At 35.8% G+C, this 14,508-nt stretch overlaps 1 protein-coding gene across 26 annotated transcripts in view; it reads right to left on the reverse strand.

The window, feature by feature from the left end:
• CTNNA3 (catenin alpha 3) overlaps positions 1-14,508 on the reverse strand; it is a 488,015-nt gene that overhangs the window by 56,007 nt on the left and 417,500 nt on the right. For all 26 annotated transcript variants that reach the window (XM_080597472.1, XM_080597453.1, XM_080597454.1 and 23 more), the window contains one exon: positions 6,549-6,641. In XM_080597472.1, coding sequence (XP_080453598.1) covers positions 6,549-6,641 — 93 coding nt within the window. The remainder of the gene's footprint in view (positions 1-6,548; positions 6,642-14,508) is intronic.

Consider the following 14,508-nt stretch of genomic DNA (forward strand, 5'->3'; position numbering starts at 1 on the left):
CTACCAAGCTTTCACTTATGCTCCTAATGTTTCTTAACCGATTTTAGAAGTTGATGGACTCAATCCGGCAAGTCACATCAGAGTTGTCATACCCACGGAGGGAAAACACTCGAATCACAAGATAGAGTATACTGCCTTTGGAGGCATGATAACCACACCAAGATAAAGAAAAGGCAGTTTTATGAATTCAAAATACTTTCTGTATTTAATTAAGAACTTCATCAAGTTTTTCTGACCTTTTTAAGAGCTCTTTTTGTTTTAAATTTTTGGATATATAAATGAAAGTTTGCAGGGACGCTGAGAAAAGCATGTTATGAAAACAACGTGAAAACATTAAATGGAAATCCCATAGTAAATTCTGCCTTTCATATTTTCTTTCAGATTTGTATCTGGAACTTGAGATAAAGCAGTATTTGAAAGATTATCCCACATTTTCTTTCATTTTTTGCAGCCAGCAATGGTCATCTAGACTGTATTTGCTTTGGTACATGAGCACCGAACAGCTCAACTTAAGTAACTGACTACAGGCAAAAAACGTGTGACACAATGCTTTCTCCCACACGCCCTCTCTTCCCTCTGACCACTAAGTAAGTCCTACACCTGTGATCCTTGCTACCCAAAAGACTCTCAGAGAGACTGGAGACCCACCTAATGGAACAACAATGGCATGTTGGGTGCTGCCAGGATCACTAGAGACTTCATTTTCTTACAGGCTTTTCTCTCTATATATTCATATAAATATGTATGTTTATTCATTGCTCCTCTTCCTCCTAATGAGGCTTCAGCATAATCTCAACTGCCTCAAGTTTTACTATAACTTTTTCTTAAGAAGCAATGAATTATGATTATAGAAATGATTAAATGCATACATACAAAAAAAAAAAAGATATTTGAAATCAGCTGCACTGGTATTCTATGCAGATACCTTATGTTCCACACCAGGCTGGGCGACCAAGGTCTTTGGTACTGCTCATCTTCATGGCACTACTCTCACAGTGTTTTGTATTTATCACCTGCTCTCTGAAGTAGTCCACCTCTTGCACGGTAGACTATCAAGAATTCAGCATTACAAATGGCAACTATTAACACACTGTAATTATGTTGCAGTAATAAATACCTTGTGGTTTATTCTTGTTTACAAAACATCACTTACCATACTTAAAATGGAAAGTTACGGCAGTGGCTGAATTACTTATAATTGGTATAACAGGTAATCAATTTAATATGTAATGAATATGTTTTTCAAACCAGGCTATTTAAGAGATTTTATCTTTGCTTGAATCACTCTGTCACGAGGCTAATTTTTCCATTTATATGAATCACTGGAAATTACAGGTCTCCCTAAGTATGTTGTAATTATAGTCACTGAATTAGAAAGTGTAACTGAGTGTTTTAAGCAGTACTTTTCCTGTTTTGTAAAAAAAAAAAAAAAAAAAAAGACCTACAACAGACCACGTAAGATCAAGACATTTTTCTCATGGCTCTAAGATGAACTTCCAGAGAATGATATGAAACAGACAAAAATAAAGAGTTAGGCTCCAGAATCAGAAGAATTGAAGTACTACTTTTTACACTGTTTTGGGTTGAAGAACACAGGCCTGGATTTAGAAACCACAAGAAAGATGACATCTTAATGAAAGCAGTCAAACATACAGTATCCTGTTATATGCCAACGCAAATGACTTTCAGCTGGAATGAGACATTATCCACTGGAACAAACGGGCAAAGGAAACTACAATTCTGACCTTGATTTCTGTTTCCTTTCCCTCATACTGCTTTAAAAACATATTCAGTAACAAAATAAAACAAATGTACATACAGTCTTTTAAGTGCAGACATGACCTTGCATTAAAATAGAAAACATATGGGTACGTGTGAAATAAAGATATAAATTAAATGTCTGCTATAACATGAATGCAGGATTATTTTGTCCACGAAGAGAAAATGATTTTTTTCATTACTTCTAAAACAAAGCTTTTTTACTGCAGTAGAAGATATCAGTAAAAATTAAGAGAGAGGACACATTATCTTTTTTCTTATTTTTCTTTCTTCTCTAACAAAAAGCACACCTCTTACAGGGAGGAAGGATGGAAAAAGAAATAATAGAATGATTTACAATACATCCAAACAGATGTTTACATTAGCAAAAACTCCCTCTGTCTAAGGTAGAGGTGAGCCGAATATCCTTTCTGAAGGGAAGAGCTTCCCTTTGAAAACTATTTAACATTTCCTGCTTTATAAGTTGCAGTACCATGAAACGGCAAGGAGAGAAGAGGAAAACACTAATTTTCTACAATTTTTTGTGTTACCAAGAAAATAAACCCAACTCCCCTGATGGACCACGGAGGATAGACTCTTTTCAGAGCTTTTAAAAACAAGAATACAAAATAACATGCTCTTCACATTTTTTAGTTAAAAGGTAATAGCACAGATCCAAAAAGACCAGATTCATGTCCCTCCTTTGCCTAGTTGAGTGCTAAGCTTTTTATTCCACAAAGGGCTCAGCAGCTGCATGAAACCATCCCACCTAAATTTTTGCTCCCCAGCTACAGTCAGCTGGGCACTGGCTTCAAAGACATTTGTTGGAAGTAAACAAGATCTCTTCAACTCAAAAGACAGTGATGCATTTCAATCAGTTTTAAATATTTTCCAACTGTGACCTGTGATTGTTTTTTTGTTATAATTTATAAATTTGTAAGTTATATACAACTTTGTAGAGCTGTCATATGTAAATCTGTGCACATCAGTTGAATATTTTATCACAAAGGCAGACATAAGATAAATGCCAAACATAAGCACATTTCTTGAATATAGCATAGAGTTAGAAGAGATTCTGTTAAAATTAATAAAACGTGCCCACTAACTTTTAAATTACATCCTACTTTTTCTTCCTGAGGAGGGGAAGTGCAGAGGGAGGAGCTGGTCTCTGCTCCCTGGTCACAGATGGCAGGACATGCGGGAACGACACAGAGCTGAGCTGGGGAGGTTCAGACCGGACATCAGGGAAAACTTCTTTACTGAAAGGGTGGTCAAACACTGGCACAGGCTTCTTAGAGAGGAAATTGATGCCTGCCCCATGCCTGTCAGTGCCCAAGAGGCACTTGAACAATGCCCTCATTAATATGCTTTAACTTTTGGCTAGCCCTGAAGTGGCCGGGCAGTTGGACTAGGTATCTCTGAAGGTCCCTTCCAGATGAACTCTTCCATATCCTCTGTATAGACTGCAAATGCAAAAGATTTTATGCAAATATCAGCAGGTCTTCTTAATGTTTATATCTATTCTCTCAGAGAGTTTGGTTAAGACTGTCTTTTCAAGGCTGAACGTTTTTAGATACGTATTAATGATCACTGTATTTAAGACGTAATACAAATAAAACAGCAAAATAATTCAGTGTGGATTTTCTCATTCACAATATAACACTGAGTCAACTCTTCATCAGCACCAAACCGTTGTGCAAACATAATATGCAACAGATCTGTATAGCAGTAGATCTAACTCTCACACATTTTTATCTCTATTCATGAAATCATCTGCAGAACTGAGAAAAAACATGGGTGGGTGCTTGCCTGAAAGCATTTTTGCTCATCATCTGTAAGTGGACTGATTATGTGCAAGCTAAAATATTTCATGTATTCTTCAATGTGAACATGTAACCTGTACAAATATATTTAAAATAAAGCTAATCTATTCTATTCATTAATATTGTAACTTCAAGCCCTTCAACTTTTCTCCTGACTTCAGAAAGCACGTTGTCTTCCAAGGCTGAAAATTAACTGGGCAAATACTTACTTGACCTTCTCTTCAACTCAAAATCGTATGATAAGCCACAAAGTACCTCAATGGACTAACGCTGATCATGATGGCATAAATTTCCTCAAGCAAAATTACTGAGCTTACAGAGTAATTAGACTCAACTACTAGAGGAAGAACACTTTTTGCATGGTAGATCTGGCTTTCGAATCAGAAAGACTGTGTTATTCTTTCGATTAGCAAGTAGCACATGTTTTTACAGTAGCTGAGGATTTGTTCCTAAAGAACTTCTTCATGGATATAGAATTGTGGTACAAATAATAATTAACATCGCTATGCAGTTTAATTACTGACTTCCCACCATGTGGGAAGGTGCCATAAACATCATCAATTTCATCTTCAAGATCTGGAATTATCTCAGGGAAAGACAATGAAGTAATGTTTCCAAGATTACCTATGTGCAAGGTCAAGAATATAAATACTAGATTACATCTCAGTCCTGGTATCTCACTACTAACCAGAGAGAGACAGATTCTAGAAAGTTAGAATTTAAAATGTAGTGATTCACCTATGTAAGAAAAACAGGATTTCTGAGATAAGATGTAGCGCTTGTTACATGTGGTATATACACATCACATTCAGTTTTACATGCTTTATATATCATGATTAAAAAAAAAAAAAAGGCTCTTTCAAAGACACCAGCTCCCTGTTGGAGCGGTGAGAAATCTGACATCGGAGAAGATTCAAACATGTCCCTTCTACTCTCCCCACCACAGTCATTGACAGTGCAGATTACATTGTCGGTGTAGTACAAGGAAAAACGTATCCTGGAGATCTCTCCACAACAGCCTATGCCTCTTATTTTTGATAGCCAGCACTCTACCTACAACAGTCCTCAGCATTTACTTCTTCCTTTTCGTAGATGTCTAGAAGTACAGGTTACTTACGGCTTTCTTTTCAAAGAAAATTCCCTTTAAAGGAATACTTTGGTTTATCTGAGACATGGAAGACCGGGTGTCTTTTAAAGATCTTTTAGAGCATTAGTGAATCCTTTGTTATTACTGTAGGATAGCAAACACCTAAGCCTACCTTTTCTGTTTTCCCAGTGCATTCATTATGGGATATTTATGAAACTATTCAGCACACCATCTGTACCTGTTCCAAACAAATCATCTCATAGGGATAACATTTTGAAGGAAAAGTTTGCCTTTCTTAACTGCAATTGAAATTTTACCCTGAAAGGTGAGAATAATCTTTCATACTTGTTACACTGCATGCCATATGTTTTAAGAATCAATTGATAGTTAATTAACATATAATTGATATGCACATCTTTAAAAAGGCAAATAAGTTTTCCCTTGTTTCATGGAGAAAACAGATTAAATACCCAGCTATACTAAATACACTGCTTCTAAATATAACCCCTGTCAAGAAAAGCCTTTTTTGTCCAGATTTGTTAATTTAGCCTCAAGAAATACAAAAGTTATCATGGAATTATGTTTGAAAATGGAATACAGCCAATAAAATCAACATTTTTTTAGAGAATACTGACTTAATTTTACTCATTGTATGTACACAGATTGAAATTATAAACTGACAGTAGTTTCTAAAAGATCAACCAGGCATCATTCTAATACCACAGTTTCCTTCATAACTTACCTCATTTTTCAGAATTCATTCTCATTTTGAAATAAGAAATGGTACGTAAGTGAACAGCTTTTGTTTTGGAATTTTTTATTAGTATTTAGGGTCTTAATAAAGAAAATAAATTTGTGCAAGTTTGCTGGAAAACAAATATAAATAAAAATCCCGTTTTATTGGTATCATTATTGAATTGAAAAATTTGTTGTTTTCCAACTAGCTCTATTGCTTCTAAATTCTATTTTGGTAGTAGTACTAGACTAAATTAAATGTGAGAAATCTGTTGTTGCTCTAGGTATTCTACAAACAAGTCATAAAATTGACATTTCCAGCCCCAGGGGTCTTTCAACTTAAGAAGTTGCAACCAGTCTACAATTTTGCTGAAACATTTATAAAATGGAAACAGACAAGATTAATGTTTGCTATATATGTCAATTTTGTATTAAGAAGCCTTTTGCTACTCAAAATATTCATAGGTTCTTACAAAATGTGTGAATGTAAAGAATAACCAGTAATGCACTGTACTCCTAAGGTTAAATGATTATACAAGCAGCAAAACATGATTCAGAACTTCCAGAAATATTTGATCTAATTGCCAAATGATACGGTAAGTTCTGCATATTTCCTTATGGGTTCACTGACCAAGTAATATAGAATTTTCTATAGAAATCTGTAGAACAGATTCACAGAAGAACTCACAGAAGAACAAGTCTGTAACTCGTGCAGTGCAGTGGCTAGAACTGCAGACATCTTCATTTTTCTGTGCACGTGCAGTTTCTCACATGTAGAGCTTATTTTTGGTTAATATGCTTTGCAGGCTACAGGTAAGACTCAGATATAGTCTTTATTAACCTAACCTTTATTAGAAGAAGACACATTGATGAAACTGTAACCTTTTAGAATTTCATCCAGAAGAGTAAGAATTTTCTCTTTAATTTACATTTTCACTGTGTATTTGTTAAATTAATTATAGTTTTCTCTCTCAGGTAATACATACCAGTTTTATGCACTCTACACATTTTCAGAAATCTATTAGGAGTTGAACACGATTTTAATGACTCACTGCATGACTTTAGGTGGTTTCATAGGAGTAGTAATCTCATAGCATTATTCCCCTCAACAACTTGTTTTTTAAATACAGTGGTGTAATACATACCCTGTCAGTCTTCCCTTCTGTCTGAACACTTGTGCGACTACGTACATCATGGTCTTCTTCAAGGTCAGATACATCTTCTAGCTCCTCGGGTGTCTGGGAAAAATGTTGAAAAGGTTATTCTCCCTTATGGTTAGGAAACTTCGTACCGATATCAAACATTTTAATGATAATGATTTTAAAGATAATGTCTGACAAAAAAAAAAACAACACAAGTCTTGTAGAACTACACTGGCTACTACATGCTAACCAAGAAAATCATGTCAGACAGCTTTGAACTAGTTCACAATAGCCACGTTTTAATTAAAGGACTGACTTTTAAAGTTGGCACTTAGGGAAGCTTTTTGCTTAGGCACTTAGGGAAGCTTAAATCTTCTGTTATTGCTTCTAGCAAATGTGCTTTAAAAAAAACACTTACATGACCAGAATGGATGCACAGGTTTGTTCTACTGTCTCTTCCCTGTATAGAAACACTAATACACCCACTATGATGCACTAATGTAACTGTGAGACACTCAAATCACAAGCAATTTTGGTCTTCTTGTGTGTACTGTACATACTGTACTGCTGACATTTTCTGGATACTGATTTCTTCGATAATACACGAGCAAATCAACTCAAAACGACAAGAGACATATTCTGTATGATTCAAGTCTTCAAATTTATTTCCTTCCTCCTACTTACCAACATATTCTTCTTGCAAGGGTTCTGAATTTTACCATAAATAGCTTAGTTAATAAAGTGTGTTGAATGTGGCTTTATAAGGGATGCTAAATAAAACATTCAAAGCAAGTTCAACCATACTAACAAAACAGTACACAATGAAGCACACAAAGAATTCAGAATTGCAAACTATTTAAAAATTAATATTAGTTCTGACAATGCAACAGGGTACCCGGTAAGTTTTCATTTGTCTTAAGGGGATTCACATTTAAAGCCCAGACTCAATAAATAACTGGTGACAGATCTGCTGTTGGATGATCTACTACCAGCTTGAACTCTAACCTTCCAGTCACAAGGAAATAGTGCCATTCTTCATTTCACATAAGCCTGAAGTCCCAAGAGAATCTTGTAAAGATACTGAGTATTAAATAGGCCTACCAAAAGACACATAGGGAAAAAAAAAAAAAACACAAACTGAAAGTCATCATTACTTTTACCCAATTTTCAATCATGTCAAATGTATTTTTTTTAATCCAGAATTGCTATGTATTCTCACCTTCTATTTTTTACTGCAGATTATACATAAACAATATTTGTTGATGGACATTACACCATTCTGTTATTTTCTTTTTAGATCCAAATCACTGTAATGCACTTGCATTAAACTGTGTAAATGCACCTGCATACATTTGTACCATTTGGGAAAGTGCCTCTGTGGCCAGCAGGTGGAATATGCATTACTAGACTTCAACATCAGCGTTGTAACAAGGTTTAAGTAGCACTCCAGTACTTCAAAGCACAGAAGTATATTTCACTCACTAAACAAAATTACAGCAATTTCAGTAAGATAATAGAGTAAGAAATAAATAACTCAAAGCCAAATTGACAGAAATATAATGCTGATGGTGAAAAATATGCCTAGGTATCCTCAAGAAAACAGAAACGCAGTCAACTTTGGGGGCAAAGATGAACACAATACACCCACCTGGACACACTTTACTTGTAAATGAGAAAAGAAACATTTTATTTTCAGGCAAGGATTATCACTGTCATAAAGTCTTTCATATTTGGTTTTGGAAGTCCAGATTTGGCAGGTTTTCAACTACTGGTATGATAAACTTAACAACACATATCCATGCATTAAAGGACACAAGCTTCAAGAAGAAAGCTCCGATTTATCAAATCTTCAAACACAAACCATGAACCATACTCATTTTCAGACAAAAAGCATCAAAAATTTAAAATAGTAATAATTATAAAAATGGAAATACTTGTTTTATCTTCTTGATACCTGTTTTATACAATTCAGTGCAGGATTCTCGGTTGTTCATATTGCCTTCATGGTCCATATTTATTAAATGACACATGTATCCACCACTTACATAAACATTCCATGTGAGAACGCATGGGTATCTGGGTATTCCATATTGTGAAAACTTAACGTAATGCAACTCCTGGCAGGTCTTAAAGCCTCATTATGAATTCTACACTAAGAAAATGTTATTGCATCTTTGAACTGGTCTTTTATATTAAGAGTATAGACTACCAGTTCTAGTAACATGAAAGAAGGTAATATCCCTAAACAGATTTTTTGTAAAGGAAGAGCAGCAGAGCTTGAGAACTGGGATAAGAAGCATAGAAGGAATTTCAAAGTACAATTAGTTGAAGGTTAAATATTTAGGGCTATGACGAATCTCTGACAGAAACTGGAGTCTCCGAGACTGCAAGTGACAGATAAGGAAGAAGACTGGATGTATGTAATCAGTGACAGGACGAATACAAGACATCAGTGGCAAATTCACTATTAAGACAGACATACAAAGTAAGGAATCTCCAGTAAATGTAAGGAAGAATGTTGATGTAAAAATTAAGTTCTGTGCAAGAATCCAGTCAGTAAGAAGCTATAAACGTGGCTGAGACATGGCAGTAAATTTTTCAAAATAGATCGTTTCAAACCAGGAAAATTAAGCAAAAAGGTTTCCGGTGGTTACAGGAATATTACAGGAATTACAGGAATACATCCCCTAGGAATACTGGAAAAGGGGAGAATTCAATTTTAAGATGAAACCTGAGCAGTTTACAGATAAGGCTATGGAAGAGTTGGCTGATGCAGCAGAGGGGCACAGGACCCCTGCCCCAACCTCCTGACCCCCAATTCTGACCAATTTTAGTCATTTGCAAAAAGCCTTTGTTGACCCCCACAAAAGCACATTCAAGTATGTCCCTACATATTTAATACTATGATTATGTTATTCCTGCTGTAGCATTACACAGTTAGTAAATTTGTATTCCTTTCCATATTTCAGAGTTTTTAATAAATCCGCATTCTCACTGGTTTTGCTTCCGAGGACTCAGGCTGAGGACTCTACATTGTATTTATAACCAATTCTATAGTACTGATGATTTTTTCACCTTGCTGGTACACAACTTAAAGCCACGATAGCAAGTCAATACCATCACACGTGGGTGATTTCCACCTATACATTACCTTCACATTTTCATCTGTAAAACAAATATCACTCCTCTGGTGCAAAACCTTTACATTTGCTTTACTACTAGAGTTTTACAGAGAGTAATTAATAAAACTGAGGTGTGGCTTTTGGCCAGTCCTTTTAAACTGCCAGTCCTTTCAAAATGTATGCAGCTGTTCTCTTTGGCTTATTTGCTTTTCAATCCAAGTTTGTAGAACAACATGTATGACTACTTTTTACAGAATTTTCTCCAACGCAGATTTTTATATGCAGACCCTCCTCAAAAGTGATTGTCCAAATAACTTTATCTAGATCATTCACTTTTAAAGGTCACATACACTCATGAAACATGAATCCTGCAAATAAACAGTCTCAGATGCTAAAAAATAATGGAGATCCACGTCTAAAATCTCAAGGTATATAGTGTAAACGAACAGAGGCATCGTGATGGGAATGGAAGGACAGAAGCTATCTCTACTTATCTAACATTCAATTAAATATTGGCCTTTAAACTGTCATTATATGCTCTCTTACTGTACCTTACTTGGTGTCAGTCCCCCCACACTCCGTCCTTACTTTTCCCAAATGAATACCAAACAGGAGTGCAGACTAACACCTCATCAGGATTGAGCTGATGAGTGATCTCTGTATTATATCAGTGCAAATACAGATTTATTTGTGGTATGTAATACTACAGCAGCAAATAGAAATGCTTTGTATGCACTTTACTAGGGTCAGAATTTAGCCTATTATGTTCTTCACTAAGAGCAGAATGGGTTTAAAACAACTGTATGTTCTACTCTGAAAATGTGACTAATGCCCGTATTTGCAAACTTCAACACATCGAGAATTATGTTATTCAATGTAACAATATATGGCAAATGTTTCATAAACGGTCCCTTCACAAATATTTAGCTAGTGCTTGGTATTTTGTTTCTTATTCATAATACCAATATTATCCCCCACTTAATTCTGCCAGATGACAGACTGACAATTTTCATATACCTACGGAAGAAGAAACTGCAAGCATTATGTATTTTTCCTGCTCAATTTATTAATAATCTCATAATTGTTCATCTCTTATTTCAAATTCACTAAAAACACTTTTCAGATTTTTGATAAAATTATATTGTTTTGAAAACAATAAAAAGCACATTATTTTAGGGCAAATTAAAATCCTATGTTCTTAAACTGTCAATATTATGACATCTCACTACTATAATAAATATTAACCTTCGTATTTATAACATGATCATATGTCTATTCTTGAAAGCTGTTCTTGGAACCTTTCTTAAAAAATATCTTCTGCATATTATTTGAGAAGTTATGGATATAAAGCTAACATTATTAATTAAATTGGAGATCAGGACTTTGGCTTTGATAGCAGTGTTGTCAACAACTGCTGTCAATACATTTGTCATCAAGTAGCAGTAAAAATGTTATCCTGCTATAACCTGTACACATTACAGGTACTTAATCCTCAAATGCAGGTGACAAACAGTTCCTGTCACTAAAAGAGAAAATAGTGCAAACATTTTTTATCGATCTAAGCTGTAATTTCAATTTAAGATTAGTGGTGAGAACAGAAACTTCAGCAAAGAACCAACAGTTTTGTAATTTATAACTGGTAAGAATAAATAATGACCTTCAAAACAGAGAGATGAAAGTACTTTCAATACAAGTAAGACTATGTTACATGGTAAAAAGTTGAGGTTTAAAAAATAGTAAATACAGTGAACTCTTCAAGTAAGGGACACAACTTACTGTATTACTACTGGATGCCTCGAGTTTGTTTGTTTAACAATTAGCCAATTTACAATATTCCACTCCAAGATATCAGGACAAAAAGTTAAGATTTATCGCCGTTAGAAACTGACGGACATATCAGTAGCCTGGCACCAGGTGACAATTCCTGGGTTTTTAGTTCTCACTGAGAATACGTTAGGATAATGGTCTTCTCAAGAACTGGCCTGAGAGACAGGAAGGATGTGAGCACAGGGTTTTTCAATTTAAACTGAAAGGTTTAAAGTGAAGTTTTTGAGAACTGCCTTCTGAAAATCATTTTTAAGTAAAAATTAGAAGTTGTCACCACTGAAGAAGTTGGCACAGAGAGTTTTAGCTTCTATTTTCTATCCATAGTTACACCCCTTTTGCTGAAAACCTGCATTGCAGCTCTGGTTTCATTCTCTCCTTCCCTGAGTTTGGTTGTACCTCTTGAAGAACTGATGGCACTTGGTAGTTATGCCACTCTCCCATAATGCCTACAACAGCTTGGGGAGTTTTACTCTTGAAAATGCTGAGCTAGTTATGCTGTTGTAAGCATATAGGTATTTTTGAAATCTAGAAAGTTTGGAAACTGACCTCCTTCAAAAGGTACCTCCTTCAACAGAAAAATGTGATCATAGATATTACAATGATACACCTCTATTGTAACCAAAGTCCCTGACTTGAACCCAATGCCAACTGATACACAGCTCCAGTCAGCGTACCGTTTGTTTATGCCTGTTAAATGAAAACACCACATTAGTTTGAAGTTTCCATTTTAAACTCAAAAAAATGATAATTAACAGGAACAGAGTATTAGCTTTTAACGTAAGTGATCTGTAGTTTTTATTATTGAAAATGTATTCTCTGTTTCCTCTTCTGGGTCGACATACAGTTGCTCCATCTAGTGGAAAGCTAATTAAGACATTTAATTTATCATGGAAATAATACTGCTTGAAGACAGAATGAAAAGCCAATTCAGTAGTCGTTCCTGTTTTTTCAGGAAAACTTTATAAAGTATATATGGCCTAACAATTTTGTAATTGTGTTTGAAATTGAGTACTTTTACTTCTAAACATTACTCTAACATTTGAAAATAAGAAAATAGAATTTGTTTCCTCTATCATACCCATGCATATTAAAAAGGACTCTAAAACATCATTACTGTAGGACTGGCTAACTCCAAAGGCAACAAAACAGATGCTTTGCATTTTGACTCTTCGTAATTTCATGACGGTTCCCATTTTCAAAAAAGGTCAAAATAATGAACTGGGAAAGTAAAGTATGCTCAGCATCACCCAGCCTCTGGGAAAATCATGGAATGACTCCTCTTGAAACATTCTTCTGGGCACATGAAGGACAAAGCTGTGATCATTAGGAGTCAATATAGATATACCACAGATAAATCATGCCTCATCAACCTCATTACCTTGTATGACAAACTGACCACATTTCTGGATGCGGGAAGAACAGTGGATGTCCTATAGAAGGCTTTTCACACCATCTCCCAGGTTTTGTAACCAAGTGTGGTTATTCGAGTGGGTGAACAACTAGATGGGTTAAGAACTGTTCACACGATCAGGCTCACGGGATTCATAGATTGTACCCTGCCTACCTATCCTTCTTGACATTCTTAGCACAGGCCTGAGGGAGGTGATGAAGTGCACACTCAGCAAGTTTACAGATGACACCAGATTGAAGGACCAGTCAGTATGCTTAAGGGAAGGAGTGCTATCCAGAGACATTTACAAAGGCTGTATTAGTTTGGCTGACAGGAACCTTATAAAATTCTAAAGGAAAAATGCAAAGCCTGGCAGTTATGAAAGTAGAACCCCTTGCAACAAACAAAAGAAGCTGTGGGCTGCCTGGCTGGGGAGCACATCAGCAGAAAAGGACCCTGATTCCTGGCAGAGAGCAAGCTGGGCACAAGCCTGCAGTGTGCCCTGGCAGCAGGGAAATGTCAGGACTATGCTGGGCTGTATGAACCATAGTGTAACCAGCAGATGAAGGAAGCAATAATCCACCCTTAGTTGGCTGTTACAAGAAAGCACATGTTCATCCAGTTTTGACTCCCATTGGGCTTTATTTCTACCTAAAGAAGAGGTGGCTTTAGGACATCTAACAGCAGCCCCACAAATCCTATGAAGAAGTCATCAACAAGATGGAGCTAGACCCTGTACGGAAGAGAATGGCAGGAGGATGAAGGACAACAGGTTCAGCCCGGCCATAAGGAAAACCTTTTATTCCCTTGAGGACAGCCCAGCAGGAAGGAAGCTGCCCAGAGAGATTGTGTAGCCTCTGTCCTGGGAGGTTTCCAAGACATAACTGGTTGACACCCTGTGCATGGGATTGAGGAGTCTGCTAGAGCACAGGGGATGATTTTAAGATCCACTCAGCTAGATTCAGTCACAGATTTCAGGTACTTTCAGCAAAAGTCTGATCAGCTTTATATTACAGCATCTTTGTTTCTTTCCTCATCTTTCATGTCTGTTTGCTTTTTTATGGCTTTTCTTTAATTTTTAGTTTGCTTTTTCATCTCACCTAATGGTGGATGGACTTCCCACAATGATTCTTCCTTGTGATAGGGAGTAGTAAGATACGGTACAGATAAACTTACCTCTGTGAAAAGAGACTTGAAATGATGCTTTGAGCTTTATAAACATGTGATACAGCCTTCCTTTCTGCAGAAACTCCTTTTCCTCCTGAGAAGACTCCATTTTTCATGGAAAAGGGCACTTCCCAAAGCCTCACTCCCAAAGTCAAAACTAAAAATACATTTCAAGGCAGACTGTCACATGAAATGTAGATAAAAATTGAAACTGCTTTTGAAAAAACTTCAGTATGTTAAAGAAAGGTGCAGTGAAGTTTGAGTGTTCAGTGCTTAAAAAGGAGAAGAAATAAGTTGTAAAATAGAAATTTCAAAATTTCACAAGAAATTTAGGTTTAGCATATGAATAAAGCCTGAGCAACAGTAGCATCTGCATCAAAGATTTTTTCCCTAATATATCTAACCTATCTATTTCAGTTAAGTGAATTATGCTAAATGATGATATTCAAAAAAAAAC

This window comes from Anser brachyrhynchus (genome assembly GCF_964034855.1).
Source record: "Anser brachyrhynchus genome assembly, chromosome: 6".
Classification (NCBI taxonomy): domain Eukaryota; kingdom Metazoa; phylum Chordata; class Aves; order Anseriformes; family Anatidae; genus Anser; species Anser brachyrhynchus.